The sequence below is a fragment of the Fonsecaea nubica genome, assembly GCF_001646965.1.
Source record: "Fonsecaea nubica strain CBS 269.64 chromosome Unknown Scaff22, whole genome shotgun sequence".
Lineage (NCBI taxonomy): Eukaryota > Fungi > Ascomycota > Eurotiomycetes > Chaetothyriales > Herpotrichiellaceae > Fonsecaea > Fonsecaea nubica.
The window spans coordinates 17825-45173 of NW_019173695.1; the positions used below are offsets into that span (position 1 = coordinate 17825).

At 52.4% G+C, this 27349-nt stretch overlaps 6 protein-coding genes across 6 annotated transcripts; 2 read left to right on the forward strand and 4 right to left on the reverse strand.

The window, feature by feature from the left end:
* Positions 1-47: 47 nt before the first annotated feature.
* AYO20_04247 (hypothetical protein) lies at positions 48-1799 on the reverse strand (the record flags this gene model as incomplete). Its single annotated transcript, XM_022642545.1, has 1 exon — positions 48-1799. The coding sequence occupies one exon, from the start codon at positions 1797-1799 to the stop codon at positions 48-50; it is 1752 nt and encodes a 583-aa protein (XP_022501363.1).
* Positions 1800-2766: 967 nt separating this feature from the next.
* AYO20_04248 (hypothetical protein) lies at positions 2767-5449 on the reverse strand (the record flags this gene model as incomplete). Its single annotated transcript, XM_022642546.1, has 2 exons — positions 2767-3138; positions 3191-5449. The coding sequence occupies 2 exons, from the start codon at positions 5447-5449 to the stop codon at positions 2767-2769; spliced, it is 2631 nt and encodes an 876-aa protein (XP_022501364.1).
* Positions 5450-6621: 1172 nt separating this feature from the next.
* AYO20_04249 (hypothetical protein) lies at positions 6622-8220 on the forward strand (the record flags this gene model as incomplete). The annotated part of the gene is made up of 1 exon (XM_022642547.1): positions 6622-8220. The coding sequence occupies one exon, from the start codon at positions 6622-6624 to the stop codon at positions 8218-8220; it is 1599 nt and encodes a 532-aa protein (XP_022501365.1).
* A 2977-nt stretch (positions 8221-11197) lies between these two features.
* Positions 11198-12861, reverse strand: AYO20_04250 (hypothetical protein; the record flags this gene model as incomplete). Its single annotated transcript, XM_022642548.1, has 3 exons — positions 11198-12488; positions 12545-12672; positions 12727-12861. 3 exons carry the CDS (start codon positions 12859-12861, stop codon positions 11198-11200), a joined length of 1554 nt encoding a protein of 517 aa, XP_022501366.1.
* Positions 12862-18586: 5725 nt separating this feature from the next.
* On the forward strand, positions 18587-21166 carry AYO20_04251 (hypothetical protein; the record flags this gene model as incomplete). Its single annotated transcript, XM_022642549.1, has 4 exons — positions 18587-18678; positions 18744-18876; positions 18937-19443; positions 19502-21166. The coding sequence occupies 4 exons, from the start codon at positions 18587-18589 to the stop codon at positions 21164-21166; spliced, it is 2397 nt and encodes a 798-aa protein (XP_022501367.1).
* A 5080-nt stretch (positions 21167-26246) lies between these two features.
* Positions 26247-27151, reverse strand: AYO20_04252 (hypothetical protein; the record flags this gene model as incomplete). Its single annotated transcript, XM_022642550.1, has 2 exons — positions 26247-26811; positions 26865-27151. 2 exons carry the CDS (start codon positions 27149-27151, stop codon positions 26247-26249), a joined length of 852 nt encoding a protein of 283 aa, XP_022501368.1.
* Between the last annotated feature and the right edge of the window lie 198 nt (positions 27152-27349).

Genomic DNA, 27349 nt, shown 5'->3' on the forward strand with positions numbered 1-27349 from the left:
TTCTCTTGTCGCTGGGTGTCGCACCATCAAACACCAATTTTACTGCGTCAAACTTCCCAGGGCAATTCGTCCTCCTCGCACCTCATACATGTCAAGTACCCCAACCCTCCGCCTCCTCCGTCACTCAGGCTCCTCAAATCCAGTTCGAGGCAGTTCCTGGTCAACGGTTTCACAATATCCCTGGCGACGTTCTTAATCTCATCAATCTTCCGTTCAAATCTCCGGAGATTTTCGCGGCTGTAGAGAGAGTGAGGAGATCCAGGGGGCGTCAGCTTGAGGAATCGTTTTAGCTCATCGTGAGCGAGAAAAGTATCAGGGTTGGCAGAACCAATCAAGCGAAAGATGCGGCCCGTGTTGATTGGCGATAGGGGAGGCGCATGAGGCTGATAGGGAGGCGGTGGCATGGCGTTCTGAGCATTGGTGCCGTGCGGCAGAGGGCGGCCATTTGGTCCGGGCTGTGTGTTCGCATGTCCGCTGCCGGGTCGCGAATTCGGACTGTTTTTCAAGATCCCTCTAATCTCGGGCGCCGTATTTTCTGCCAACCATTGGCGCCAAAGGCTAACGGCCAGCCAGCCAAGGTAGTCATTTGACGGATTTACCCTTTCACCACGGGTCGTGGTCAGAGTCAAGCGAAACAGCTTCGTTTCGACCTTATGCTTTATTTCTTCGAGTTCGTCGACTTTGTCCTCAATCAAATCAATTACTGACTGGGGCACTTCGTATCCTGCACCAGAGTGGTTGGGCGGCTTGAGATGGGGCAAGGCACCTGGCCATTGCCCTACGACGTGGGTTAGAGCTTCGGAGAAGATGATTCGACTTCGTGCGAGGTAGCCAAGTTTGAGGTACGACGGCGGGTATTTTGCGATCTGCTTGAATAGCCGGGACGAGAAACGCAAGAGATGATGGTCGATTCGAGGTCCAACGACGGAAATGGCGTCGTACATGTCTGCCAGAGAAAGGAGAGCCTTGCATTCCGAATAGGCGGAGGCGATGTTGGACGAGTTTAGAACTGGAGCATAGTTGTAGAAGATGCGAAACAAGTTGTCATAGTCTCTGAGCAGCGGGTTCGTCAGGCATGGATCAGGAGCGGGCGCTGCGAGTTCAGCACTGGATTGAGTTGCTGGGCCGCGGTGAGAGAGGCCCAGGTTGGCCATGGAACGAAAGAAGGAGGAGTGAATGGCTTGATGCCTTGGACGCTCTGGGGGAGAAAGTGGTGGCGGCGCCGGCGCCGGCGCCGTGGCAGCAGTAAAGAGATTGCCCTCGGGGGTCTTCTGAACCAGGATGGGTTCATCGTCATCCTCCAGATCTTCCCAGTCGAGTTCAAACCTCCATCTCCTTCTCTGACCCAATGCCGCCGGTGGTATCGGTGCTGGTTGAGGAGCAGGATTGGAGGGGCCTGGCGTCGAGCTGACTTGGGAAGACTCCTCTCCGATGACACTCAAGGCCTGATCGGTTCGTAAAGTAGACGAGAGATTGTGGCCTGCTTGGTGTGATTGACCTCGAGACCATTCTTCGCTTGTGCTGGCTTGAAAGAAACCCGAAAATTGTGCCAGCGTCAAACTGTGTAGCAGATATCTCTTCTCTTGTCCATCGCAGGCGATAACTATCTCGACATCTCCAGTTTGTGAGAAGAAGGGAAACTCGTTCTGCGGCACATGAGAGGAGCCACCGTGATGCGAACGGCCTCGATTGTGGTGGTGTCTCGATCGCGAGGTGCGGGAAACAACAGACGGTGCGGCTCGCGACTGAGAAAGAGAGCGTGTGTGAGAGTGGTCTAGGACCTCTGCGCGTGAAACCATCGGTGAGACTGAGATTCGGTTTGCTTGCTGGACGGGTTGAGATGGTGTTTGATGTGGAGCAAACTGCTGGTTCATGTCATTTCACCCAAGGTTGCTCTCATGAGGAGCTGTTCGCATCCGAGGAACGCAATGGCTTCTGTATAGAACGCGCCCTTCGTCACCGTCACTGCCGTTGCCCGCTTCTTCTGCTTGACAAGACTGCCTTTGGAGCGTCGCTTAGGCGTCTCCCACAGAAGCCAGGCGCAGCCTCACGGGTCACAAGGTGTGTCTCAACCGATCAGTGCTTCGGGATTGAGCTCGTCGAGACAACTTTGCGAGTTGTCGCACTGCAGCTGATGGCCGGTTAAAATGCCTCGGGGATGCAGTGCCTGTCACGACATTCAGCAAAGTCTCCCAACGTCTTCTCGTGTGTGCGCCATGGTACGAAAGGCGCCTGGGAAGAGGCTACCGCGGGACAGAAGAGTGGCGATAGAGCAGCAGAGCGAAGGCCGCATGAGGGAAAGTTCCGCTGCAGGTCCCGCTCGAGTCAAACCCATGTCAGCCAGTCGTGAGCGCAGCTGAATCAAGGCACAAGCACAAGTCAAACCAACGCCACCATCTCATTTGTGGCCAACATGATGCGCTAAATACCAGCTGGAAAACAGAAGACGTGAAATGGACAGAGACAAGTCTCATCATTCGTACTGGCATACAGACACCCCTTGTCAAGAACCCTGGCAGCCTCGACAGGGTTACGTACAATGCCAGGTCGACTATATATCCTCTTCTAGATCTTTCAGAGCCTTTCTTTACAATTGCACCCTCGACGACACTGTGTCGGCCGTTTCATCGGTGCTCTTTTTCCACCGCCAATCGCCATGCTGATTTGCGCTCAACAAGTCGCCATGCTATGCTAATTCAGGGTCAAGAAATGAACAGAGAGACCCGCAACGCCATAATCGACACTCGGTAGCCTTACGAGCGCCTTCTAGAAGACTGCAGTCAGTCCGCTTTTGGACTGCCGTTTGCTGAATCGTTTTCTCCCTTTGAGCGATTCTGCATCGCCGCCCGAATGTTGCTTGTGTAGAATTCCACGGCCAGAATGGGATTGATTCACGTTATGAGGACTGAGATCCGTCGCTTGGTCAATCGTGCTAGCATGGCTAGACAATGCCGAGGACGAGATATTGAGAGCGTCGTCGTCGTTGGAGTACGTGTTGTTGGTATTTTGCAGCTGCAGCGACAACGCAATCTCTCGTGCTCGTGCCAATGCTTCCAGCCATTCCTGCGCCGCAACCGCCGTTGAGAACGCTTCGCCAGACGGTGGCTTGAGGTCCTCGAAAACGTAGTGTCGGTCTTTCTGCTCAATGTGTTAGTGTTCACTCTCGGCATCAATCAACCTCGGAACTTACAGTATCGACAATCCATTGGGTTACTCCCTTGGAATCTGTCGCGCTGGAATATTCGGTCCCTGGCGATAGCAGTGAGATTTCCGACTTTGACTTCTTCTCCTCTCCACCGGCCGCAGCAATAATGATCCGTGCACTTGACGTGACCATGACAAGTCTTTGCCGTTTCTTGTTGGTGCTGCCTCCAAACAACCTTGACAATTTCCCTCCACCCTCGTTGCTGTGCGGGCTGTGGGGGTTGGGTGTTGACAACACATTTAGATTGCCCAGTTTGAGGATTCTCTCGTTATTTCTCGTGAGTACAGGAGACCATTCAATATCAAGTTGGCTCGGGGGCGGGAGTTCTGTAACCACTCTCGGCTGCGGCTTTTGATTGGGAGGAGGAAGCATGGTCGGATGTGTGCTGTGACCCGAGACAACGTCAGGCGGAAAGCTGTCTTGCGCACCGTTTCCATTAAGTTTTATGGGAGGTGCTGCGGGAGGAACATATGGTTTTAAGCGTGGTGCCTTCTGCTTCCACAAGTCGCGACCCCAGCGAACTCCGGTAAAGAAAGGGTGGTTCTTTGCATGCTCCAGTGATAACCGTCTTTGGGGGTCAAGAACCAGGAGTCGCTCAACCAGATCTCGAGCGACTTCAGGGAAACCCCTGGGGAACTCGTAGTCGAGCGCAACGATTTTCTGGAAGGTCTGATAATCATTGACAGCCTTGAAAGGTGGCCGCCCAGCCAATAGTTGATAGATGATGCAACCAAATGCCCACATATCACTCGCTTTGCATGCGTTTTTGTCGGTCAATAGCTCGGGGCTCACATATTCTGCAGTTCCCACAAAGGAGTTGGCCCTGTTCTCGGTCGAGGTGGAATCGGGTTCGAAATCAACTCTGCCATCCGTGTTTCGCCTTTCCGGAAGCAACTTGGCCGTTCCGAAATCGGTCACCTTGATATGCATGTTCTCGTCCAACAAAAGATTTTCGGGCTTCAGATCGCGATGTATGACACCTCGACCATGCATGTACTCGATTGTGTCCAGTATTTGCGCACCATAGAAGCGAGTACATTCTTCATCAAAGGTTGACATGCGTTTCAGGACTCCAAGCAACTCCCCGCCGGGACACAGATCCAGGACGAAATATAGAGATCGCTCATCTTGGAAGGTGTAGTAGAGTCTCACAACACCGGGGTGGTCTGTCAAGCGGTTCAGAGTGTCTTTCTCGATATTAACGTATTTGACCTTCTTTTCTTTGATGATGTGCCGCTTGTCCAGCACCTTGATGGCATACTGTCTTCCACTGGCTCGATCCGTAGCGGCGAGGACGGTGCTGTAAGAGCCCTCTCCGAGAGTCTGCCCAAAGTTAAAGTCCCTCACACCCTTTTTGACCGGTTTGTACGCCACTGTGCCATCAGCGCCAATCTCCTTCTTGAGACCGACGGCAGCTCCGCGCTCTTGCCACTCCTCTGCACTGGTCAAGGGTCGATCTTCCATATTGTACGGCGATGTTGATAAGGCTGTCTGGTTAGACTTGGGGGTGGTTGAGAGTGGTGTAGTGCCGGTGGGTGTGGTTCCCATGCGGGAGCCCGCCACGCCTCGAGAAGCTCTTCGCGGAGGTAGGGGCCCGTTGCCTAAAGTATATTGTCCTTGACCATATGCTCTCTCGGTGTGGCTATCGTCTCTTGAGGGCACCCCAGCAACATCTCCGAACCCCGAGCGCTTCGAAGATGTCCGTTGCGGAAACCCCGTTGAGGCTGAACCATCATTGCGAATTCTGTACGATCCTTGCCGCGAGACTCCATTTGCAGCTGCACCATTGACCGGCAACTGGGTGTAATATGCGGAACCCGGACGTGAGGCGTTCGACCTGGGGTCGTGGAGGTTCTGAGGCATCATGGTAGGGTATTGGGGGAACTGTGCTTGTTGCTGATCTTGATAGCTATAGGGGATGTTTTGTCGCTGGGCGAGCCGCTCTGCCGATGTATTGTTCTGGGTGAAAGTGGCCTGAGGCGCAGACGAGGGGACTGATGGGATGGACGAGGCAGAAACCGCGTGGGATGGGAGGTCTTCGGGGCCGTTCACGGACTCCATTGGGGATACCGGGCTGTGAGAGCGCTGTGGGGTGGCGGAGATATAGTCTGTCTTCCCATCGGTGTCGACCAAAGGCGATACCCGGGAGAACTGCGATGCGGGCGGCTGAGGTTGTAATGGTGTGTCCGGTGAGGCATCATCGGGATTCGCAATCCTCAACGGACCAAGTGAGAGGTCGGCCATTGTGGCACGGGGGGGTTCAGACTCGTAAACGATGTGGCTTGGAGAGGATCGAAATGCCCGATGACGTCTCAGTGGTGAGCGGCTTGATCAAAGTAGAGATGCTGGTGTCCTCATCGCTGCGGCAGGGAGAGCAGCAGCAACAATCACAGTGAAGGGTGAATCTTCCGTCAAGGTCCAAGGGTCCAAGACGGATTGCGAGTCGTTTCAGAATGCGGATTGCAAGTCCCCTGGATCTGATCTGGCACGGAGGAGTCTGATCTAGTGTCCGTTCTTCGGGCGGAGAGGTCGAAGGAGGGCACAAAAGGTAGACAGCGGCGCTGAGGACGAGGAGCTTCTTGTCAGGGTAGCGAGCGTGGGCAGAGTGTGTTGAAAGAAAGAAGAACCGTACAAGGTGAATTGTGCAGTTGGTAACGAATTGGTGGTTTGCAGGGACCGCAAGGATGATGGATGTTGGTCTCGCAGCGCTGTTCCCTAGACAGATTAGCCACCAATCAGCCAATGCTTCGCCATAGCCGAGCACAACTCGATGCCGGATCTCGTCGTGCCTATATTGCGCTTGAAATAGTAGACAAATGGCCCGTGTCACTGGCGGAGAACACACGTAAACGTTCACCGAGTACAAAGCCCCAGACTACACCTGGCTACTGATTATGTTTCCTCGTCAAGACCGCGCAGATTGACTCAAAATTGCGGTGGAGTTCATGTGACCACTGCGACAACGAGGTGTGGGTTTCATGGCATCCACATACTTGTACGTGAAAAGCTTCCCGAATAAGTGTGATGAACTATCGATAGCTTCTTGACTTCTTTATGTAACCGTATGGGTATGGATGGCTGGCCGTTGTCGCAGGAATGTGTTGTGTCGAAAGAGCTTCAACGGTGCCTGCACCCGCAAGCCCATCCATGTCAGCTTCAACCCTCGCTGTCATCATGTCCTCAACCTGGGACTCAGAGACGAGCTCTTTCCATAGCATGGCTCTTCGCTCTTGCCTGATCCCATTGTGCCACGAGGATGCTGCGGCGGTGCCGTCACTGCCAGCGACCAGCATGCAACCCATGGCAGTTATCCTCCTCCTCGTCAGATTAGCCACCCACTTCTGGCTCACACGTATCAACTCGGATTCGTATCTCGAATCCTTTCTCATCACTAACTAACTACTCGGTACTGCATCATGATTCGCTTACCGCCCAGCAGCCTATCCGTCTCAGAGCGAGATATCGATTTCCATGTCCGACAAACAGAAATCTACCAAGGTCTACTGCGGCAAGGCTTCAAGAAAGATGACATTATCCGCTATCTCAACGACTATCGCAAGGCTGCAGCAGATGCAGCCTACCCTGGCTTACGGGACTTCGATCTGACAATCTCGAGCACCGCGGAACTGTCCTACCTGCGTCTCCAGCCAGCCTTGCAGGAAAGTGGCCAAGAAGACAAGAAGCGAGATCCTGTCCGCCATGGTTCCTCCGAGTCCAGCAGCGGATCAACTTCCAGCTTTCCCGATCTCCCCCCAGAGATTGAAGACTCCCAAGACGATCTCCAAGACTTCGTTCCAAACGCGCTTGTGCAGGAGACGGGAAACATCAGCAGCCTCGGGTCCCCGAGATCTATCCCACCAACCCTGTACGTCAATCCACATGCTCCTCGTAAGAGCTCGCTACTTCGGTTTGCTGAGGCAGCATCACCAGAGCCTCCTCCTACCGAACCAGGAGAGGGTCGACCTGTTCCTGCGCCAACTCATACTCCAATACGTAGGAAATACAAGCGGCGAAGCCATACCTACCCATATCAGTCCTCCGAGCGAGACTCTCTTGCGGATACATTGACACAGGGTCATGTCATAGATGGGATGAATCGGATCTCCTTGGACGACTCTGGGGAGAGTATGCCTTTCGAGCTGCCATCCCCGATGCATCCTACGACTCGCACATCTTCAGCTCAAGACATCTCGTTTGCGAGTCCACCGACAAAGTCACCGCCGGGGGATAGTCCGACGGACGTGCTCAGTCCCAGCATCACCCATTCTACCGTAGAAAGGCGTCGAAGCAGCGATATTCTCGCACAGATGTATTCCTTCACAGATATGCCAAGCTCCCCTCCTTTTCTACAGACACCAGGCAGGGACTACTTCGAGGAGCCACCGTCTTCTCTGGGCTCCACTCGATTACCCAGTACACCATCACCAATCCGCAATGCTGCTTCCCTCTCACGTACCGAACCGCCTCTTTACAGACATCAATATCTGGACGGGAATTCGTATACGGTGTACAATGATTCACTCCCTGCAAGCTCTCAGCCACAGACTCCGGCCGACACATCAAGACATCCTTTGGTCACTGAGCAAGAAGCCGCGTATACCGCACCACCTGGCATGCTCCGTATCGGATCGACCTCAGTTACGTACCATGGTCGACAGGGGTGGGACCAGGAAGGCGCACAGCAAAGCCCAACTGCTCGAGCCATCAATCTTCGTGAACGACGGAACAGGGAGTTGACGAGAAGTGCTCATGCTGAAGGAGTTCGTTTGCAGCGGTTGAGGTTGAGGGACGAAAGCCGGTTTACACAGCGGGCGCTCGACGCTAACGCTGCCGCTACTGGCGGAGATCGAGTAGAGCCATTCTCGCCAACTGCGGATGATGTGTGGAGGGACGAGCTCGAGGCCGATCGCGTGGGAGAGGAGAATTTCGAAGCAGGCAACGACAGTAGTCATCGGAGAGTCATGCGAGCTGTGAGTGGAAATGCTAGGTTTGACCTTGGGGACTGGCACGAATGAAGATATTGGGGCCTAACGAGGCCGCTGAGAGCCTAGTGCCGAGAGGAGGTTGAGAGACACGGGCTGGATTCAGACGTCAAAAGACTAGAGTATCGGTATATGGAGGACTGGTACCGGGTGCAGCCGTTTCGTAGTACAGGGACATACATATATCGTAGTGCTCCACAGTGATAAAGCAGCGATGCACAAAACATCAAGAAAAGCAGTCCCCAGTGATCTTCTGGTCTATCCACTTTTCCCCGTCCCGTTGAGACCAATGTCTCAGGTGTGACTGGACCCATGAGAGGAGGCGGAGCAGGGAGATGGACAAGGTGTGTTCTGGTTTGTTTGTGATGGGGAAATAGATGTGTAGCTAGGTATATAACTTGTGTTTTACCTATCGTTTACCGTACACTTTTTGTTTATTGTTTTTGGGTTATTGTAGGCTTGTACATACATGTGCGTATATGTATATATGGAGACTCCCACCAGATCTGGTGGCTGGGTTCCTGGTTGCTGGCTCTGGGTATAGATCATGATGCGTCCCCCATCGGACATCCCATATCCTCGCAGGGTTTCTGTCTATATTACTTACCCCACGGAAGGACCACAATCCCAGACTCGACGACGTACTCGAAACATATTGTCCCCTCTATGTCCCATGCAGAGCATGCTCGGTATGTTTCTGGGTGTTGTCTCGTATCCTCGAGGCATCGGGCTCGGGGCCCCAGGTTGAATGAAGTACGTCGATTCCCAGTAAGTAAGTACCAAGCAAGAAGAATGGAGGGAAGCTCTTTTCTCTCATCACGCATTCCGCGCGTCACTTCTTGTTTTCTATTTTATATATCGAGTTGCTTGTCCTAGTTGCCTGGTTAGCACATACTTGGAGTTGCTCTTACATACCTCGTACGCTTGAAGTATATATACTCTGTCACCCTTGGTCTCTCCTCCCCTCCTTCCCCTCGGCCGGCGAGTGTCCGGGGACCCAGAATCTTGATTCAACGAGAAACTCCCTTCCCTCTCTGCCCCCGTCTTTTACCGCGTATCCCCCCTGCCTCTGGATCCCCCTTCATGCTTACCTCACCTTTGTACTCACTCCAAACGTCTCCTAACCTCACCGGAACACGGACTGGGTCCTGGTTCCGGTCCTGGCACTGACTGGCAGTGTGTACTTGTCCTTTATTGGGAGACACCACCTGCCCAGATAGGCCGGCATAGGTACCTTTCATGCTCTCCCATGCGCGAATGCCTGTCTTTTCTTGCCCTGTCTTGTCTTTGTTTCGCTTGTGCTGGCAGCGGGCACGTTTCCCGAACCCTCCTAGAGTGGGGTGATCCCCATCTCTTACTCGTACTCACGCTCCCAGCTTGGGTCGAGAGCTTCGAGAGGTACTCGATTGGTGGCATCGCTCCGCTCGAGACTTCCTTCAAGCGCCGCCATACCCTGGTCTGGTATCTCGATCTTGAAGACCGGGGTATGTGCGAGAACTCCACAGAGGGCTTAAGGTCCGACCCTTGGGAGACCCTCGAGAATCTCGTGTGAGCAAGTCGCTTTTACCGCCGCGGCTATCTCGAGTCTCGGAGAGCGGCCATGTTCCGACAGGTCTACTGCTCGATAGTGCAACAGACGGACAGACCTCCCCACTCAGGCAATGACTCGAACACAAGCAAGGGTAGCATGTTATAAGTAATCTCGTGGCGCACAATCCCCGTTCGTATCCGTTCTGATCATGTGAATCATTCTGGGCCATGACTCTTGAGAGATGGTACCCCGTATAGCAGCAAGATGACCGTCGACGGTCCACTGTGGCATTTTCTTGAAGACACAAACCATATAGACGCAGGTCAACTTAGCCCGGATTGCCAATGAGGTGGGAGAACAATCTGCTTTGTGCCAGGAAGCAAAGAAAGAGCACTCCTCAAGCGCTCAAGACGTTCCAGCCATACGCCTTCCGGACCCACGACTTTGGCAAGACAACAACTCTAACTCATGATATTTCGGACTTCAAAGAATGATGGTTGTATGCTTTTTGGAGGCCTATAGTTCCAAGAAAAGCGGGTTGTCCATGCACCAGATACCTAGAGAAGTAGCTCGCCAGAGATACAAGCGTGCTTGATTACCTTCTCGGTCAAGTATGTCCGCAGTGGTCTCGACGATCGGTACTCGGCTTGAAACTGGCTGCACGGCAAGAACATATTGACGCATATATCTCCGTGCCATGTCAGTGCCAGCGTCGAGTATCCGGAGAACGTTTCTGGATTCTGATATCGAGGTCCTAGCGGCCTAACCTACCGACGACGGACGGAGAGCATCTGTCTAGAAGCGCCTCCTCTTGTCATATTATACCATTCTTCTGTTGCAGTGCTCCCCTACGGCAGAGCTAGCTGACATGAACAGAGGTTCACACCACCACAACAACTCCCTGCGGATATACACGGACATTGTAGGGTGACAGCGCCGCTGTATGGCTCTTCAACAGAGCTGGTTCTAAGCCACCCGGGGTTTAAACGACGAAAGATAGACTGGTGGTTGGTCGAGGATGCGCTCCGGAGTCCCTCCGGGCGGACCTTCTTCCACACCTATTGGGGGTCCATCCAAGGGGAGGGGAGGATGGACCAGCAAAATCTCCGGGATCCAGCAAGAAGCTTCAGGACACCACCTTCCCACGCAGAACACCCGGCCAGCTGGCGCCATCCTCGCTTCGGAATGACACCATCAGGTCACCGAGATCTGTTAGTGAGATGGCCCCCCGTATATGTATATGTACAACTGACGTGCAGCTCTGAGAGTGCTTTCCCGCGGGGTCGTGCCGAGATCCTGCTGCATCTGCCTTGCAGAGATCTGGCACACGATTGCGGATGACTTGCATTAGCTGAGGTACTGCTTGACAGGGCTGTTGTTAGTGGTATGGGATTTCAGAATCCCATGTCCGTCTTTCATTCCCTCATGTATTTCATAAGCGATATCTCATCGCGTCCGTTAGGCTTGCTCGAGGTTGTTTCATCCAGAGTCATGATCATGCTTGTCCATTGTCTCCATCATCTTGTCAAGGATGTTGACACCCACGGGCTTTCCGAGTCTCTTTCTCCACTCTTCTCCTTTGTAGATGATGAAAAGCATCGGTGCAAATGCCAATACCCCCCCAATAAGGGCGAACATCAGGAAGGTCCACTGATAGCCGATCTTGTTCCCCAGGTGGACAACATAGAAGGCGAAAGTGAACCCAATTTCCTGGCGAATAAAATTGAACAGCTGTGCGACCTCACTGCTTTCTGTCCGGTAACAGTCAATCGCGTACGTGTAAGTGGTTGTCGTGATGATTTGCAGGCCAAAGCACGCGATGCCCATGCCAAGTATGGGCGCAATCCACACCGTACGGTATTGTAGGCAGAAGCCATAGATCAGAAGACCAGCGGGGATAATGATCTCGCCCATCCAGATGGCTTTGAGTCGAACTTCTGGTTCCGGGTCACGACCTAGTCGCTTTCGTTCCGCCGTGACAATGCGATCAACGACCCAGCCCGCAACACATTCGCCAAGGATCCCTCCGATGGTTAGAGCTGCACCGAAAGTGAGGCCGATAGTCAAAGTGTTCCAATGGAAGAACTCTGTGAATATTACGGCGACAGTCACCGCAGGCACAATGGATGCAAAACCATACATGGTGGCGTAATAGAGAGCCGGAAATAACACTGAGGGGTATTTGACCATCTTCAACGCCGGAAGTACAAACTGATTAGGTCTCAACCTCAGTTCTGGGAAGTTCGAACGCAGGCGCATGCGGGAAAAGTATACTCCTTTGGTGAACCGCGGCCGATGCTCAGTCAGCGACTTTAACAAGTCTGGCCGCGAGGTGTCGACATCCCTTTTCCTGAGATAGAGAGTCTCCGGAAGACAGAAGAAGGCTGTAATCAACATTACCGCGTCGACAATAGCCACAAATTTGAAGATCCATCGCCAGCCGCAGTATTCGCCCAGCAAACCTCCGACTATTGGAGCCAGGTGGCTCCCATTGACCATGGTCACAGTGAAGAAACCCATCGCTCTGCCGCGCTGGTGATAGAAAAACAAGTCGGTGACAGTGGCAGCACCCAAGGCAAAGGCGACCGGAAACAAGCCATTGAAGACTCGGGCAGCGATAAGTTGGCCATATGTTTGGGTATAGGCGCAGCCTAGGGCGGAAATGAAGCCCAAGAAGGTTGTGGCCAAGTAGACAGGTCGTCTACCGTATTTGTTGGAGAGTGGGATCCATAGCCACGGGGCTATACCATTGAGCGCTATGCAGACGGTGCTTCTCACAAGTCAGTTGCCGGTGGACCAAGGAGGTGTTGTCAAGTTAAGACTCACGTCTGATACGAAGCGGCAACTTTGCTGATGCCAAAGTCTTGGGCCAGCAACACCACTGCGGGGTTGATTGCAGCTGTGTTCAGACCACCAATCGCAGCCAAAAGAGACGTCTGGGTCAATATAAGAATCTGTTCAAGATCAACAGAAGTTCCCGGCCTCAATCACAGAAGTTGTAAACCAACCTTAAGCCACAGAGGCCAGTTGAGAGGATCCTGCGGATCTTCAGACGGCCGGGGGTTCAGTAACTCTCGGCTTGTCTCCTGGAGGTTGGTAGTCCCAACTTCTTCCTCGTTCAAGGTTCCTGGAGCACTAGACATCCTTTCTATTATTTGTGAATTCTTCATCGTGTGGATCGTGGGTAGCCGTGACCCGGTTGAGGAACGAGTGTGTGCGAGAGTAAGAGCAGGTATATCGTCTGTGACACCCTTGAGCAAGGTAGAAGCATTTCGGCGACGTTTTGGGGCATCGACAAGGAGGGAAGAAAAGGGTCGATCAGCACCGAGGACGTTGCTGGATTGCGCTACTGCTGGTGAGCAATGTCATGCGTGCCCTGAGGGGTCAGGTTGAGAGCGCGAACGACTGGCTGGCCTGTGGCGAAGGAGAGTAGACTTTCGGGAGGGGAATATTTGGATTCCATTCTCGCATGAAGTTTCCGTGTGCCGCAGCGAGGCTAAGGAATCTGTGAATGCCCAGTGGGTAAGCATGAAGAGGAACAAGCAGTGGAAAACAATGTGGAGAGGCGTTGGAGAGGGAGTGTCGGAGACACAGAAGGGACTGGCGCACCAACAAAAGTTCCATGACAGTCGCTCTTGAGGAAACCCCTCGCCCCTTGTCCAGCCTGCGAAGTCAGCAGAAGCAAGAGTCTAACGATGAAGAGGCAGTTAGCAGCACATGAATCGCATGTCACAAAAAATCAATGGAAATGACCGCGTCAGGACACTGCGACAACCGTCAGGAGATCCGCGAAATCAGTTTCTCTTGCTCTTCGGCAGGTGAAAGGAAAACTACGTGACACCATAGCAAAATGACGCTCAACTCCTACTTGGACGAGGAGGCTGAAGATGTCACAGCCTCAGACGGAAAGGATCCAAGGATTCTTGTGGAGGAGTCGAAGTCCAAGCGCAACTTGGTCAGGTGTTTGTCTCTGCAGAATCTGCCTTGCCATGCTTGCCTGGCCCGCAGACCACAGCAGGGAAATCAAGAGTTTGGGAACCAGAAGGATTCGGCAAGACTTATGTACAGTACCTGGGAACAACATGTCTACAATCTGCGCCACCTCTGAAGCCCTGTGCGGCGGAATAAGAGGTACACATGTACACCTACAGGTGCGACTAACCGGCGACTCCCCGGAGGGCCAACACAGAGGCCTAAGCAACCACTGTCGCTGGTAGGATTTGGACGACGACGAGGTGCTCTAGGACCAACGGCATGATAACCCCCGCCTTTCAAGTCTGGAGCCAGAGAAAGTTGACAAGCTGAGCAGTGGAAGGACCGAGCGGACTAGAGTTTGTATGCGTAGTGGTGGCGAGCAGCTCGCAACACGACCTACTTTTCTTTGCTTGAAGACCTTGGGATACATCACTCTACGCGATGATCCTGGTGGTAAACTCCTCTCCACGCGGGGCAAATACGATGGGCCCATGGTGATAGATTATGGCAAAGTCATGGCTTCACGACACCACAATTAGTACGAGGACGAAAGAAGAAAGGCTCATATACATCTTCTCTTTCCGTCTCTCTGTCTCTCTTGATCGGCCTCAGGTTATTGACCTAGGACAGCAGGAACCACCTATCGCCGATTTCCGCTTGGCGTTGAAGGCAGCCTGAGGAAGCCGTGGGTCAGAGACAGCTTGGGGATTTGCTTGCCATCCATGATCTCGACCGGAAAAATGGGAATAAGTGGTCCAGAACATGAGAAGCAGTGTGTCGAGACAATACATGTATAAGTTCATCCACTCATTTGATCGAGGAGACCACCGCAAGACCTTGACAACCATGCCTCTCATGCGCGCTTTCTCTGCCCATGTCGGATTCAGAGAGGATAGACCCGCCTGTAAGTGGCTGACAGCACATCCCTTCCTGCCACTTGGGAACGTACTTTTGGTCACGTCGCCGTGTGCATGAAGAGGGGCAATTTAGCCTTTTTGGCACGCATTCTGCGTGCACTAGGTCGAAGTGGTCGAATGACTAAGTTCAGTGGTGCATGTAGCAATAGGTGGGCGTCGATCCGTCGCAGAACCCCGGATATCGGCTCTGAAACTTTGAACGCATGGGCGGTCAGTGTATCCAAGGTACCCTACCGAGCCTGAAAAGCCTGACAAGCCTGGCCTGTGAGTTGTCCGCCTTGGCCCTTTCGTAGCCATCCTCCAAGACTACAGAGAGTAATTCCTTTCAGGCCACTGGTGCGAATGTGCTGACTCTCTTGAGATTGACTCGAACTCGACGTCACTACGTGCAGAGGAAGCCGGGGGGTTGCAATTGGCCAATACCAGTCTGTCCAGGTCATTCCTCAAACGTGTCATCATAGATGGCATTGGGGGATTCGCAAGCCAGGAGGCTGAGCATCAGCATGTACTGTAGCATCGATGCAAAGGGTACACGAGCCTGGTGAATAGTTGATTTGTAAGATACGGGCACCATTTTCCGCATACTCTCTGGCAGCGGAAGAGCCTGCATACGTCGTCCAACAGGTTCTCAACCAATTTCGAGATGTGCCAATTTTAGAGATGCAGACGTCGTCTGCTAAAGTGGGTGATGATCCTACTAGAACCTCGTTGCTCTTGTGGAACGACGGCTCGGAGCGCCTATCATTGACATGAAACAATTGGTTCACGAAAATCGAGATGGAGTGGAAATCTCGAAATGTTCTGTTGACGTCGGAGACAGCAGAAACGGGCCAGGTTTCGTTAGCCTTGTTTTCAGCGCCCCCGGTTCTGCCCTTAGAACGTAGGATATCAGCGCCGTTGAGCGCAATGTCACTATACAAAGATTAGTCAGGCTGGACAATGAATATCCGACAATGTGTTTGATGCAGATTTTGGCAGATTGTTTTACCTATAACCCGGAAGTTTATTAGGTAGACCGTGTCGGATTGGGCGACATGGACGATGGGGAAAGGCATGGTTGCACCCTGTGTGCTATTCCGAGGTTTGGTCGGTGGCTCGAAAATCGACCGGGATTCTCCAGAGCAAAAAGCTCCAGAAGGGGGCTAGTGGACAAGGGAAACAATGTGGCGATAATGGTTGGGACCTTGCCTGCTTGTTTACTGGATCACATCAAGTCAGTGCTAGTGGTGCCTGTGCACTGAGAGTGGTTGGTAACTTGGCCCCCTCGTGGCAATCAAGGGAGCCAACTCAGCAGACGTTGAACCGTCAGGCAGGGAACAAGCGGGAGGCACATAGTGCTTATATCGAATAGAGTGCTGACCAGTGCTATCCTTGGGCACCTTGGGACAGAACCCCAGTACCCCTTGGATTAATTGGGCCATCAGGTCCGTATTCGTTCACCGGAAGTGCGAGTCCTGGCAGCCCAGAGATCGACGGTGCGGATCCGCAACAACACTAGGAAAAAGCAGCAAGCTTTCCTACCAGACCTGGATTTGGACGTTCTGGAAGTGTGAAGGAAAAACCCAAAGAATTTTCATGCTTGCGGATGACCCGGCGCCTGCAGAACAAGTTTACCATGACTAAGTGTGGTGTAAAGTTGTAAGCCTCCTGAGATACCAGGTATTCACAACGGGCACCAGGAACTGGACAGGCTGAACCGAGTTCCGAGTACCTCGTAGAATACTTACCTCGTATTCATTACCATGTGACCGATCAATACCAAGTACAGACCTCGGTGAGCACAAGGCTAGAGAACGATTTTAGAGGTTGGTTCCCCGTCGGGCGAAGGAGCGGGGCGCTAACCGCATATGGATTTTGACCTTGCAATGTGGCAGGGCCTATCGCTGACCGACTCGTGTTTTTGTGAAACTCATGGCTTGCCAGGGATATGTCATGAATGGGGTGGCACGAGCTGGCACGAGTTGGACCGTCTTTTTCCTTAGCAACTCTGTGGGTTTCCAACAGCCTGGGTCCAAGATGACCGCGCGTTGAATTGTTCGGCCCATTGTCCGATGACCAAGGGTAGAAAGAGCATCAAAAATCAGCCACAGGAACTTGTGATGGGATACCTCGGGATCGTAAAAGCCAGTTGAGAAAGCAGCACTTTGCGAGGTGTGTTTGTGTCAATAACAGCAGCGTCGGCGGTAGTCGCAGTCGACGCCGTGTTAGTCAGTCCGTGTCAAGGCCGTTTTACTTGTATATGGTTGGTTCGTTCAGAGAAAGTTGGCGGTGGTTAGCGTTTTGGAGAAGAAGAAACTCTCTCTTTAGGTTTGGATTTTCGTCTTGAAGCACACACCACCACCCAGATACTCCTTCCACCACCTTCCTTTTTCTGACTAGTGCGAGTTTGATAATAGCGTTAGTGCTTGTACTCGGTATCTCGTGGATTGTCAGAGTTGTTATGGACTTGTAGCTTGTACATCTCCCAATACTGTCTCCCCCGGTGAGGTACGTACTCATACAAACCTACTGGTAGATGCCCTCTAGTAGTAATTAATGATGGCTTCTCGCAACAAATCCCATTCCAAGTAAGAATCTTGCTCTCTGTCTGTTTCTATTGGGCACACATTTGACTAGCGACGCTAACTCCATTAGCGCCACTAGCGCCACTCCCCGCTAATGCATCGCATGTCATTTGAACCCGATCTATCCCCTTCTCTAGTGTTTCTCACTTGCCCTGACGCCTGGTTATCCCCGTAATCACCACCTGCGAGTACCTCACCTCCTTGTAATTGGACTAACTCGTACTACTTACCGCTCTAGCGCTCTCTTACGACTATTCAACATTCTTCCTCCCAAAAAGCTTGGTCAAAGCGGCAGGCAATTTGTCAAAAACCGGTCATTCGCGTCAAGTGTTCAAGCTCCTCTGCCCTTTGACGCTTTGGGGAGGTGTGTTGCTCGGCGCGGCTGCATCTTGCGACACGGCTCGGCCTTCCCTCAGATCCTCATCATCGATCCCTGCTCACGCTACTCCATTTCCTCCCACCTCCCCTGCGTTGTTGGCCTGGTGCCCGGCCGGGAGGTTGCGTGTTCGCTGTGGCTTCGGCTATGTCAACCCAGCTCCAGTATTGGCTGCTTCCCCGTTTGACTGGTCCATTACCTTCTGCCCCTTCTAGTCCAACTAAAAGAGCCGTTTTGGAGACGAGAGAAAGACGAAGGGATAGAGATTTAGGCAAGAGAGGGCACAACCACCAGACCGAGCGAACTCGTCATCCCACCGCAGCCCTGCGTCGTCTATCATCCACACTCAACCCCGACCTCCCACTACTCGTTGCCCTAAGCTTCAAACGAACCCACACCAACTTCGCCCCCCCGGGCGCTCTGAACTCATACTCGAGAAAGAAAAATGTGGCATCCGCTTGTATTGTCTGCTGTTCCGGAAAGAGAAGTAACTCAGCATCAGATGGTACTTTCCCTTCCCAGCGCACGCCTTTTGGCTAGTATCATCCTAACTGCTCATCCGCCATCCCGCAGAGTTTTTGACCCTGGCCTGTTCTATCCAGACTTGTCTGGTCTGCTTGCCCCGTCAATCGGCCTCGTATGACGCTAAGCTAGACCTTGCCTCCCCATGCCCGCCTGTGTATGAAAAAATATCCTAGCTCTCCAGACACCGGACAGGGGTTGGCACTTTTGCTGACGGACCTATCTCCAATTCTGATTCTGATCTCGTGAGGAGAAAGCCATTCAAAGTCCCTCATCGCCCTACGAGGCTTTGATCATGAAGTCAACTTGATTCTTTGACTGTTTCTCTGCCCTCCCAATCCTCGCAAGTCTCCGATCTAACCTCCTGTCACCTCACGCTCACAACATGCCTTCCGAAGTCGAACAGAAACCAAAATCCAAGCATCGCAAGTCGACATGCGCTGGATGCCGTAGAAGAAAGGTAGTCAACGTCCAACCCTCCTCCCCTCTTGTTCTATCTTAAGCCCGTCAGAAGATGGGACAAGTGCTGGCCCCAAGAAGCATTTCGCATAAATTGCTAACTTGCCAAAAGTCGAAATGCGACGGGAAAACACCCAAATGCACCACGTGAGTTATCCCCCAAGGCCCAATACATATTACGTCGTGCAACCATTCTGAGACGGTTGTTGTAGGTGTATCGCATACAAGGACGACTGTCACTACGACAAACCACCCTCACTCGCCTACGTGCGATCTTTAGAGGAGGAAATCCAAGAACTAAAAGCGCAACTGCGACAGGCCAAAACTCAAGTTTGGCTAAGTAGGGTATGAAATAGCCCCTTCATTGTACTTCTGCCACCAGAGGTAACTAATGGATACGGCCAGGCCGGGTCTCACGATGACAAGAAGCTGCCCTCAGCATCACCCGCCAGCGAAACAGCCGGGTCTCAAAGTTCAGGTCAAGCATTGGCGCATCGAAATCGACATGTCAAGTGGGAAGCCGACATTAGTGTGGACGAAAGCGGAAGTGTTACATTCCACAACTCGACGTCTCCCATTCATGAACCACCCTCAAGTCAGCGCCATCATCCGCCGATAGCAGCCCAACTCAGTTACAATGGGAATATCCACGAAGACCAACGTGTGAAACGCGACCTGATCTTGAATGCCACTCACCAAAGACAGATTGAACCGTTCGCAATAGCGAATGGTGCCGCAAAGACCAATGTACCAAAGGAAATTTCCCACGAACTACTCAAGTATCACTGGTGTTGGCAGCATCCGTTGTTTCTGTTTGTGTACAGGCCAGCATTTACGAGAGGCATGGCCATGGTGGATCTGAATACTCCAGGCGCCCAGGATCCGCCCTACTTTTCAGAATCCTTGTTAAAGGTATGGCACAAATTTTACAGATATTTGAGGATCGAACAATGTGTTGATTGTAATCTAGGTCGTCCACGCTCATTCTGCCAGGTTTCTGAACCATGACGTCTATCAGGACCAATACCATAGTGTACTGAGCCAGCACAGCCCCGTGGGAAGTTCGATGAGCGCCGGAGAGTTTATGCAGAAAATGACAGACGAAGCGCGATTTGGCTTGGGCATGGATATGCTGAAAAACAGCTCTATCCCAACCATTCAAGCCCTCCTGCAACAGTCCGCGAGAGAAGTTGTGTTTGGGAGATCTTCCCAAGCATGGACATTTTCAGGAGTCGCGTTCCGCATGGCTTTGGACATGGGTATCCATCTCCCCAGCGACAAACTCCAGACATTCGTGAAGAGCCTGACGGCAGAAGACATCGAAATTCGAAAGCGACTGTTCTGGAGCTGCTATACATGGGATAAGATACTGTCCTTGTATCTGGGCCGCATGCCTGGTTTTACGCCCAACACCGACGAAGTGCCCCTTACATTTATGGACGACTATAGTGATAGTGACCTGTGGGCGCCATACTACGGAGAGACGCCAACGCCTGAACTCGCAAACGCCCCCAATTACCCTCCATGTCCTGGCTATGTGGTCTCATGTTTCCGCCAGCTGTGCAAAATCTGCGTGATTCTCAACGATTTAATGCACAATATATATTCCTCGGAGGCGGCCGCTCGTCGTGAAGTGGAAGAGGAAGATCATTCGGCAGAGGCCAAAGCAGCCAGCGAGGCACCTTTCGTGAGAATCTCGCGCGACCTACGAGACTGGCTCATTTCCCTACCACCTCATCTGCGAATCAATCCCGACCAAATGCCATCTCTAGCACCACCGGTGCACATCATGTCCCTGAATCTACTTTACCATACGACAGTGATCCTTCTACACCGGCCGGTTGTGCTTGGAGCACGAGACATGAGCGCGCCAGGCCCCGCCCGGTCGTGGCAAATGTGCATACAGGCAACAGGTGCCATACACGATCTCATCATGCTACAAGCGAATACTTTTGGACTTAACCACGTTTCATATCTCAATACCTACAGTGTTTACATTGCCGCAACTATAGCCGTGCTGCGCTTCGAGAGGGAATACCAACCAGGCGAGGATCCGGCGGTGGCAGCACAAAAGAATGGTCTGAGCTTCCTTCTAGAGGTTCTACAAAAGACGTCGAGTACCATGCCCGCCTTGGAACGCAGCAATGCCATTATCCGGAAGCGGATGAAGGCTGCTCTGGACCGCCAAAAGGCTCAGCAAGGTCAGGTCAGGAGGACTTACTCGAACGGATCAACACCGCCCAACGCGAAATTCAGCATTCCGACCCCGACCAGCCATCAAATGGATCTCGCACAGCCGACCGCGTTTCAGGCACTTTCGAATCCGGCTCTAGTACATGGAGCTTACTCACAACCAGACACCCCGGGCTCTTTCGTCGCACCCATGCAATGGCAGTCTGGGATGAGAAGCAGCCTCTATTCCGAACCCGCTCACGGATCAGAAGACTTCTTGCCAGCCTTTCCCGGACAACAGTTCCCGGTAGGCTCCGAACACAGCTTTGGTAGCAACGAGGTCGATCCACATGCAAGGACGGCACTTCTTGGCTACAATCTCGATCCCCATCCGAGGTTAAGCTCGGGAGATATCGATTGGAACTTTATGGATTCTTTTGAGGGTCAGTCGGTCCATATGTGACTAGCCGGCCAACGTCCAATGATCCGACATGATCTCTCGACTGAGTCTTACGCAGAGTGGACCGACTACTGAGAAGGCAGGGCCTTCAGCGTTTCTTACTTGGACAATTCTTTCCAGTGAATACACCTTGAACCGACAATCCGGCCACTCTCGCATTACACAAAATGGGGAATGACAGGTGACGACGAGACGAAGTTTGTAATTTTGAACATGACGACCAGTTCTTTTGGCGGGTTCTAGACGGGTGCTGGGAAATGCGCGGAGAGGAAATGGGCGCGAGGGGAAAAGTACATGCTATCCCTGCTACTATTCAGGAGTCCGTCTACAGCACAAGAAGGTGGGAGGGCTACCGGTCGCAATTTACGAAGGGCAGGGCACATTCATGAAGGCTTGGGTTGGGTTTGGCATTACTCTGCACTGACGGTCGTTTCTGTCATGATCTCCTGGGAAACTGGTCTTGATTTTGGTGAGTGGTTTGTTGTCAGCACCACACAGCATATACACAGCACATACATAGATTCCATTAATTTTTACGTCGTTGCGCTTCCAGAAGATCGGGACACTGCGGCAAGAGCTGCCAGGCAACTACACGTGACGCCGTCCTGCGCTATTCTCCCATCCCTTTTAGTCTCATCCTTTCACCACAACCAGTCTTCATCCTTCACACTTCGAGGACGGATGTCAGGATCCGAAACCGAAGAGAGGGCAAAAATAGAAAGGATGAGATACGCGTCGTCTGCTGCCCCTGCATGGGCAAATTTGCCACTTTCAAACCTTGCATTGTTGCATGAACGTCCACCGCTCTCCGCCGTTTACTCTGTCGCTCGCCTGCGTTCGAGAACGATGATGGACGAGACGAAGCAGCGCCTCATCCCGTGTTCCATGGTGAAAACTGAGTGCAAGGCGATAGGCTTCTAATTTTAGGACTGGACACTACCTACTGTAGACACGAGGTTGAGATGAGCTTTGCACGCATGCACAACCAACTCGCGGTCTCTTTTCTGATGCCGTCTTGGTAGGGTTGAGCTAATGCTGACCAGGGTGTCCGTTCTCCCTACCTACCTACTCGGTCAAGTTAAACAGCTCCTTTGCAGATGTGGAGATAGGATTTGATCGTGGAGGAAGAAAGAAGGTTCAATGGGTGCAGAAGAGGAAGTATAGCGCGCTGCAATGAGGGTGGCCAAGTGGGGATTGTCGGACCATTCAGCCTCGTGGAGCAAGGCTTGCCTTGGCAGGAGAGGGACTGCTCGACCATGTTGAGGAGTATCGTCCGCCGGTGTGGTCGCCTTACTTTAGGTCGTGCAGGGCAAGGTTTACGACCATGTGGCGATCGCTCAAAGACGGCGCTGCATGTTCGATTTTCCTGGTTACGATATCTGCCACTGGCTCACGAGCGGAGTAGGTGCGGCACGAGGGGGACGACAGGTGCTCAAGGTCGGGAAGATACTACAGGGTGTGGGATGCCTCTCCTTCCCGTCGGAAAGCGCTGGAGAGATGGCGGAAAAGGTGACTTTCAAGCACAGCCCCGAAGAGACGACGCACACAGAAGCTTTTGACGGGCCCCTCGGCATTCTGACAATAAGTAAGCAAACACGATGGCATTTGACGTTCTAGTACGTGGCAAACCTTTGGTGAGAAAAAATGCCAGAAGTGATGGAACAAGGTAAAAGGTGACACTTGCCCATGGATGAAGTCACTGACAAGGCTCTCAAGTTTGCGCTAGCTATATTCATGCATATCGTGCAGTCCACGAGTGGGTGTGCTCATCCCGTCTATATATGGCAATCTTTTTCAAACGGAGGGTTGCGGGCCGCACCCCTTTGTCCTGCAGGTAATGTGTTCCGATACATTGGCACATATGGTGATTGGGCGGGACAAGGTTTGAGAGCGACGTTGCCCAGTCATTGCGCGAGGTTGCGCTCTAGCTAGCTAGTGACAACAACGCCATTACGGTTTCTTGCAGATGCAGATGGACGGCGCGAGTAGAACAGCAGGGGGGAAGGGGAAGAGGAGAAGAGAGGGGATGGCACACATACATACTGTACCGAGGCACAGTACGAGGTATTACTGGACTATTTTGCTAGAGTGTGGGAGGATTCGTGGTTATCATTATTATTAGCAACAAAACAAAACGCCATAAGCAGTGGAGGACGGGGAGACGGGCAGACTACGGTACGGGTAGCAATCCTCACGGCCATTGACCGGACCAAAGAGGTGACAAGTGAGGACTGGGGGGATGACAGGGAGGAGGGGAGCTCCAGTTCAGGTATAGGCGATGGACGATGAGGATGGCAATCATCGGTTCTGTAGGTAGGTACGAGTATGGGTGGAAGGTATACGAGCATGACTGTGTTTGTCGTGAGAGAAGAGGTAGCACCAGAGGCCAGAGGGTGTTGTGGGTGTAAATGTTCTGCCCAGATAAGTACGAGGTGCACCGCAAGTACACTAATGAGATGCCCACCTACGAGTAGCGACCCGGCGCGATTTGTGATATTATGCCGAGTATTTGAAAGAAGCCGTCTTTGTATCTGCATTCTGCATGGATATTATAGATAGGTAGTACTGAAGGTAAGTGGACAATTCGGATGGGGAATTCCAAGGCAAGGTCATCCGAGGTCCAGGGTGTAATTGTCAGATTTCTAGCGTTGAAAACGGGTATAGTGGGGGTGTTTGGGTGAGATCCTGCCATGGGCATAAAACACAAAAGAGGGGTTGGGGGGGATGTATCGTAGCGCAAAGCGGCGTCAGGCGCTGATATCAGGTGGGTTGAAGTCGAGGTGGAAGTGGAGGTGGAGGTGGAGGTTGTGGGAAAGAATGGGCTATATTTGGGAACTGCGGTACGGGGTTGTCGAGTATGCTACAAACATACTCGGTACATTAGAGATGTTCCGTAGATTTCTGTAGGTAGCCAGGTAGCCAGGTACTGTACTCGGTCTCTCGATGCAGAAGTGATTGTACCTACGCACCACATGGAAGGTAGCGAGGATATGTTCATACTCACTTACCCAGGTGAGTAGGTAGGTAGGTACCTTCTGTACATTCGTATGTTCTGCGGTGTACGAGGGTACTCGGAATCGTGTGCCTTCTTGGTTGCTTGTATGCATGTGCACATAGTCCGTATGTAAACTTCCTGTCCAAACCACCATCAAAGTTCGTCAACTTCGAGGTACTATGTAGGTACAAGGTACAGGGGCTGCTTAGTACTCTATCCTCCTCCTTCCTCTGACCCTGGCCCATGTCCCATCGCTCGGGAATTACAAGGAGAGAGGTAGGGGGTTTCCCTTCTCTACGGTACCCCCCTGCAGACGAGTAGTTACAGAGAGGTTGGTACTGAACTCGTGCTGGAGATGCAGGGGATGATCGACGATCGGGCACACGGGCACACGAGACAAGGGGACAAGGGGACAAAAAGAAATGACCGAACAACGCAGAGCTACTGTACCTACATTCAAGTTGCATACCTACTCGTAGGCACTACTCTAACTCGTACCCATGGGCATCACGGTAGTGTACTCGGTGCTCGGTGTTCGGTAACTCGTCCGCTGGGGAGGAGGGTTGAGTAATAGTAGTCAACAAAGGTTACGCGTCCCTTGCATCACATCACTTTCGCCTTGAGGAGTAGTAGCAGTAGCAAGTATGAGGTAGTGTGACGCGGGATGAAATTTCTCATCAAGACTTTTCGCGACCGAAAAGAAAAACAAAAACCCTGGTGCGAGGGATGTGGTGTGGAGCGAAAGGGATGAGAGGGCCCCCAAAACGATTGCGAAAGAGGACATGATACTCCTTCTCAATAGGGAATAGAGTACGGGTGGGAGGGGAGGACGAAGAGACGAGTCGAGTCGAGAACAACACGAGACGAGACGAGAGATCGCTTGCTTGCTTGCCTGGATGCCTGGCTGAAACGCAAGTTCTCTCACACACAACGTACAAGTAGGTAATGGCGAGGACGAAACAGCCTAGGGGAATAAAGGAACAGGCCCAAGCAGGGGATTATTAGCCCCGTGGTGGGGAATTACTACTGTACAAGTACTGGTAACGAGGATCGAGCACGCGAAGGAAGGAAGGGAGCCTTGCGTAGGATTCGAAGCGTTTTTGCCGTGTTGGGATAGGATAGCAGAGCAGGGGGACCCCAAGGAGCAAAAGATTTATTTTTATCACTTTAGCATCCCCACTCCATTTATTACTCCATTGGCACACGCGAGGGTAATATGGATTTGGTAAAGCGTGGAAAAGGATCAGATACCTAAGGGAGGGTGGATACGAGTACATACTCACCTACACGAGAGGGATCCTCAGGGGCGACCCAGACTCGACTAATCATGGGAACGAGGATGGATACGAGGCACCGAGTTCTCGCATCTCCAGCCACTTCTTTCCTTTCCCAGGTTTTGGTCCGTCCTGAAGTTGGGACTATTCCAGGTCGAGAGAGAGGTGGGGTCGAGGTAATTGTATGACGAGTATTCTGTTCCATAGTAGGGAGGTAGGTAGGGACAAAGGCAGCAAGGAGAACGGAAACTAAAGGCAAGGCGAGACGAGGTGAGGTGAGGCACTAGAGGCAAGGGGAAAGGACGGGTAGGTTCACTTCAGAGAAGAGCACAGAAGACGGAAGACGAACCGTCAACACAACCGCCCTGGATATAATTGTGAAAGTGGAAAGGAGGATACCTAGTTCTGGACCTGCTGTAGATGGTTTCTTATTCTAACAACAGCTGCCAGCCAGAGCTCGATCTGAAGGTCCAAGACAGAAAGAAAAGTAAAGGAATCGACGTCGAGCAACCACGTCCCTTTGACGAGACAACTTGATGTTTGGCGTATTGGCATAGGAAAGTCGATGTCTTATTTGTACCGCCCATTGCCTTTAGCAAGATGTCCACCACCCGAGACAGCAGCCCAATGTCAATGTAACAGAGGGTAGAGGGATGCAAGGCTGCATGCGTCAAGCAAAAAGGGATCAAGAACCTGTTGGTGTAGAACCCTTCATGGAGAGTGTGATAAGATGCCCCCGGGCTCAATTGCTGGTGTCAAGCATTCCTTTGACCACCCACCACTGCTCGTGCGTGCCCTCCAGATGGACTTGCGGTTACTGCTCGTCGAGGTCGGTCGAGCATGTCAATTCCTTCCATCCCTCCAGGTCTTTGACAGTCTCCTCGCACTGGGTCTTGATCAATCCATACGCGTCGGGTCCCAGCACCAACCGCATTGGAATCTCCTTGCCCGTCTCGCCCGTCAGGACATCAACAATGACCTTGACGCCCTTCTTGATGTCACCTGGCTGCCTGTTGTCGAATGCATCCATCAATTCCTCCCCTTTGCGCACGGCCGTACCTTCGTAGTCAGCAATCGCATTCTCTCTCTTGAGCTTGTTGCCGGCAGCGAGAAATTTGGAGCGGAAATATCCAGGCTCGATGGTGCACACTTTGATGTTGAAATCGGCCAGTTCATAGTAGAGAGTCTCCGAGAGAGCACTGGCCGCCGACTTGGAAGCACAATAGAGCCCAACGCCTGCGTAGCCCGTCCACGCAGCGACGCTGGAAAAGTTGGCCACAACTCCCGACCGTTGTGCTCGCATGTACGGAACGATGGCCCGGGTGGTGTTCAACAGCCCAAACACGTTGGTGGCGAATTGTGCATAAGTCTGTTCCGGACTGGGCCCATCTAAGTATCCCTCTCAAAGCAGAGTGTCGAAAGAAGCACTTACGTGGATTCCTCTATTCCCCCGACTTGACTGTAACCTGCGTTGTTGATCAGGTAGTCAAAACGTCCGTAAACTCCGTGTGCCTGTTCAGCTGCCTTCTTGAGATTCTCTAGAGGCGCCGTAACATCCCAGTTCATCGTCGTGGCCCCAGCAGCTTTGAGGTCGTCGAGCTTGCTGGCATTGCGAGCAGTTGCAATGACTCTGTCACCTCGTCTCAACGCCGCAAGTACGAGCTCTTGACCGAACCCACTGCTGCACCCGGTGATGAACCAGACCTTGGGGCTTGTCATTGTCCTTGAAATGTTTTCCAGTCTCGATTGATGTAGCGGGATATTGTACCTGACAATAGGGTGACCGAGGCTGGCTTGTTGGGTGAATGGTGATTACTTTGAGATACCTCTGACACAGTTTAGCTGACCGTGCGTACGTCACATCTTTATACTGTGAGCCTGTCACCTTTGTATTTCTCGGCTTTTAGAGTCCCATTT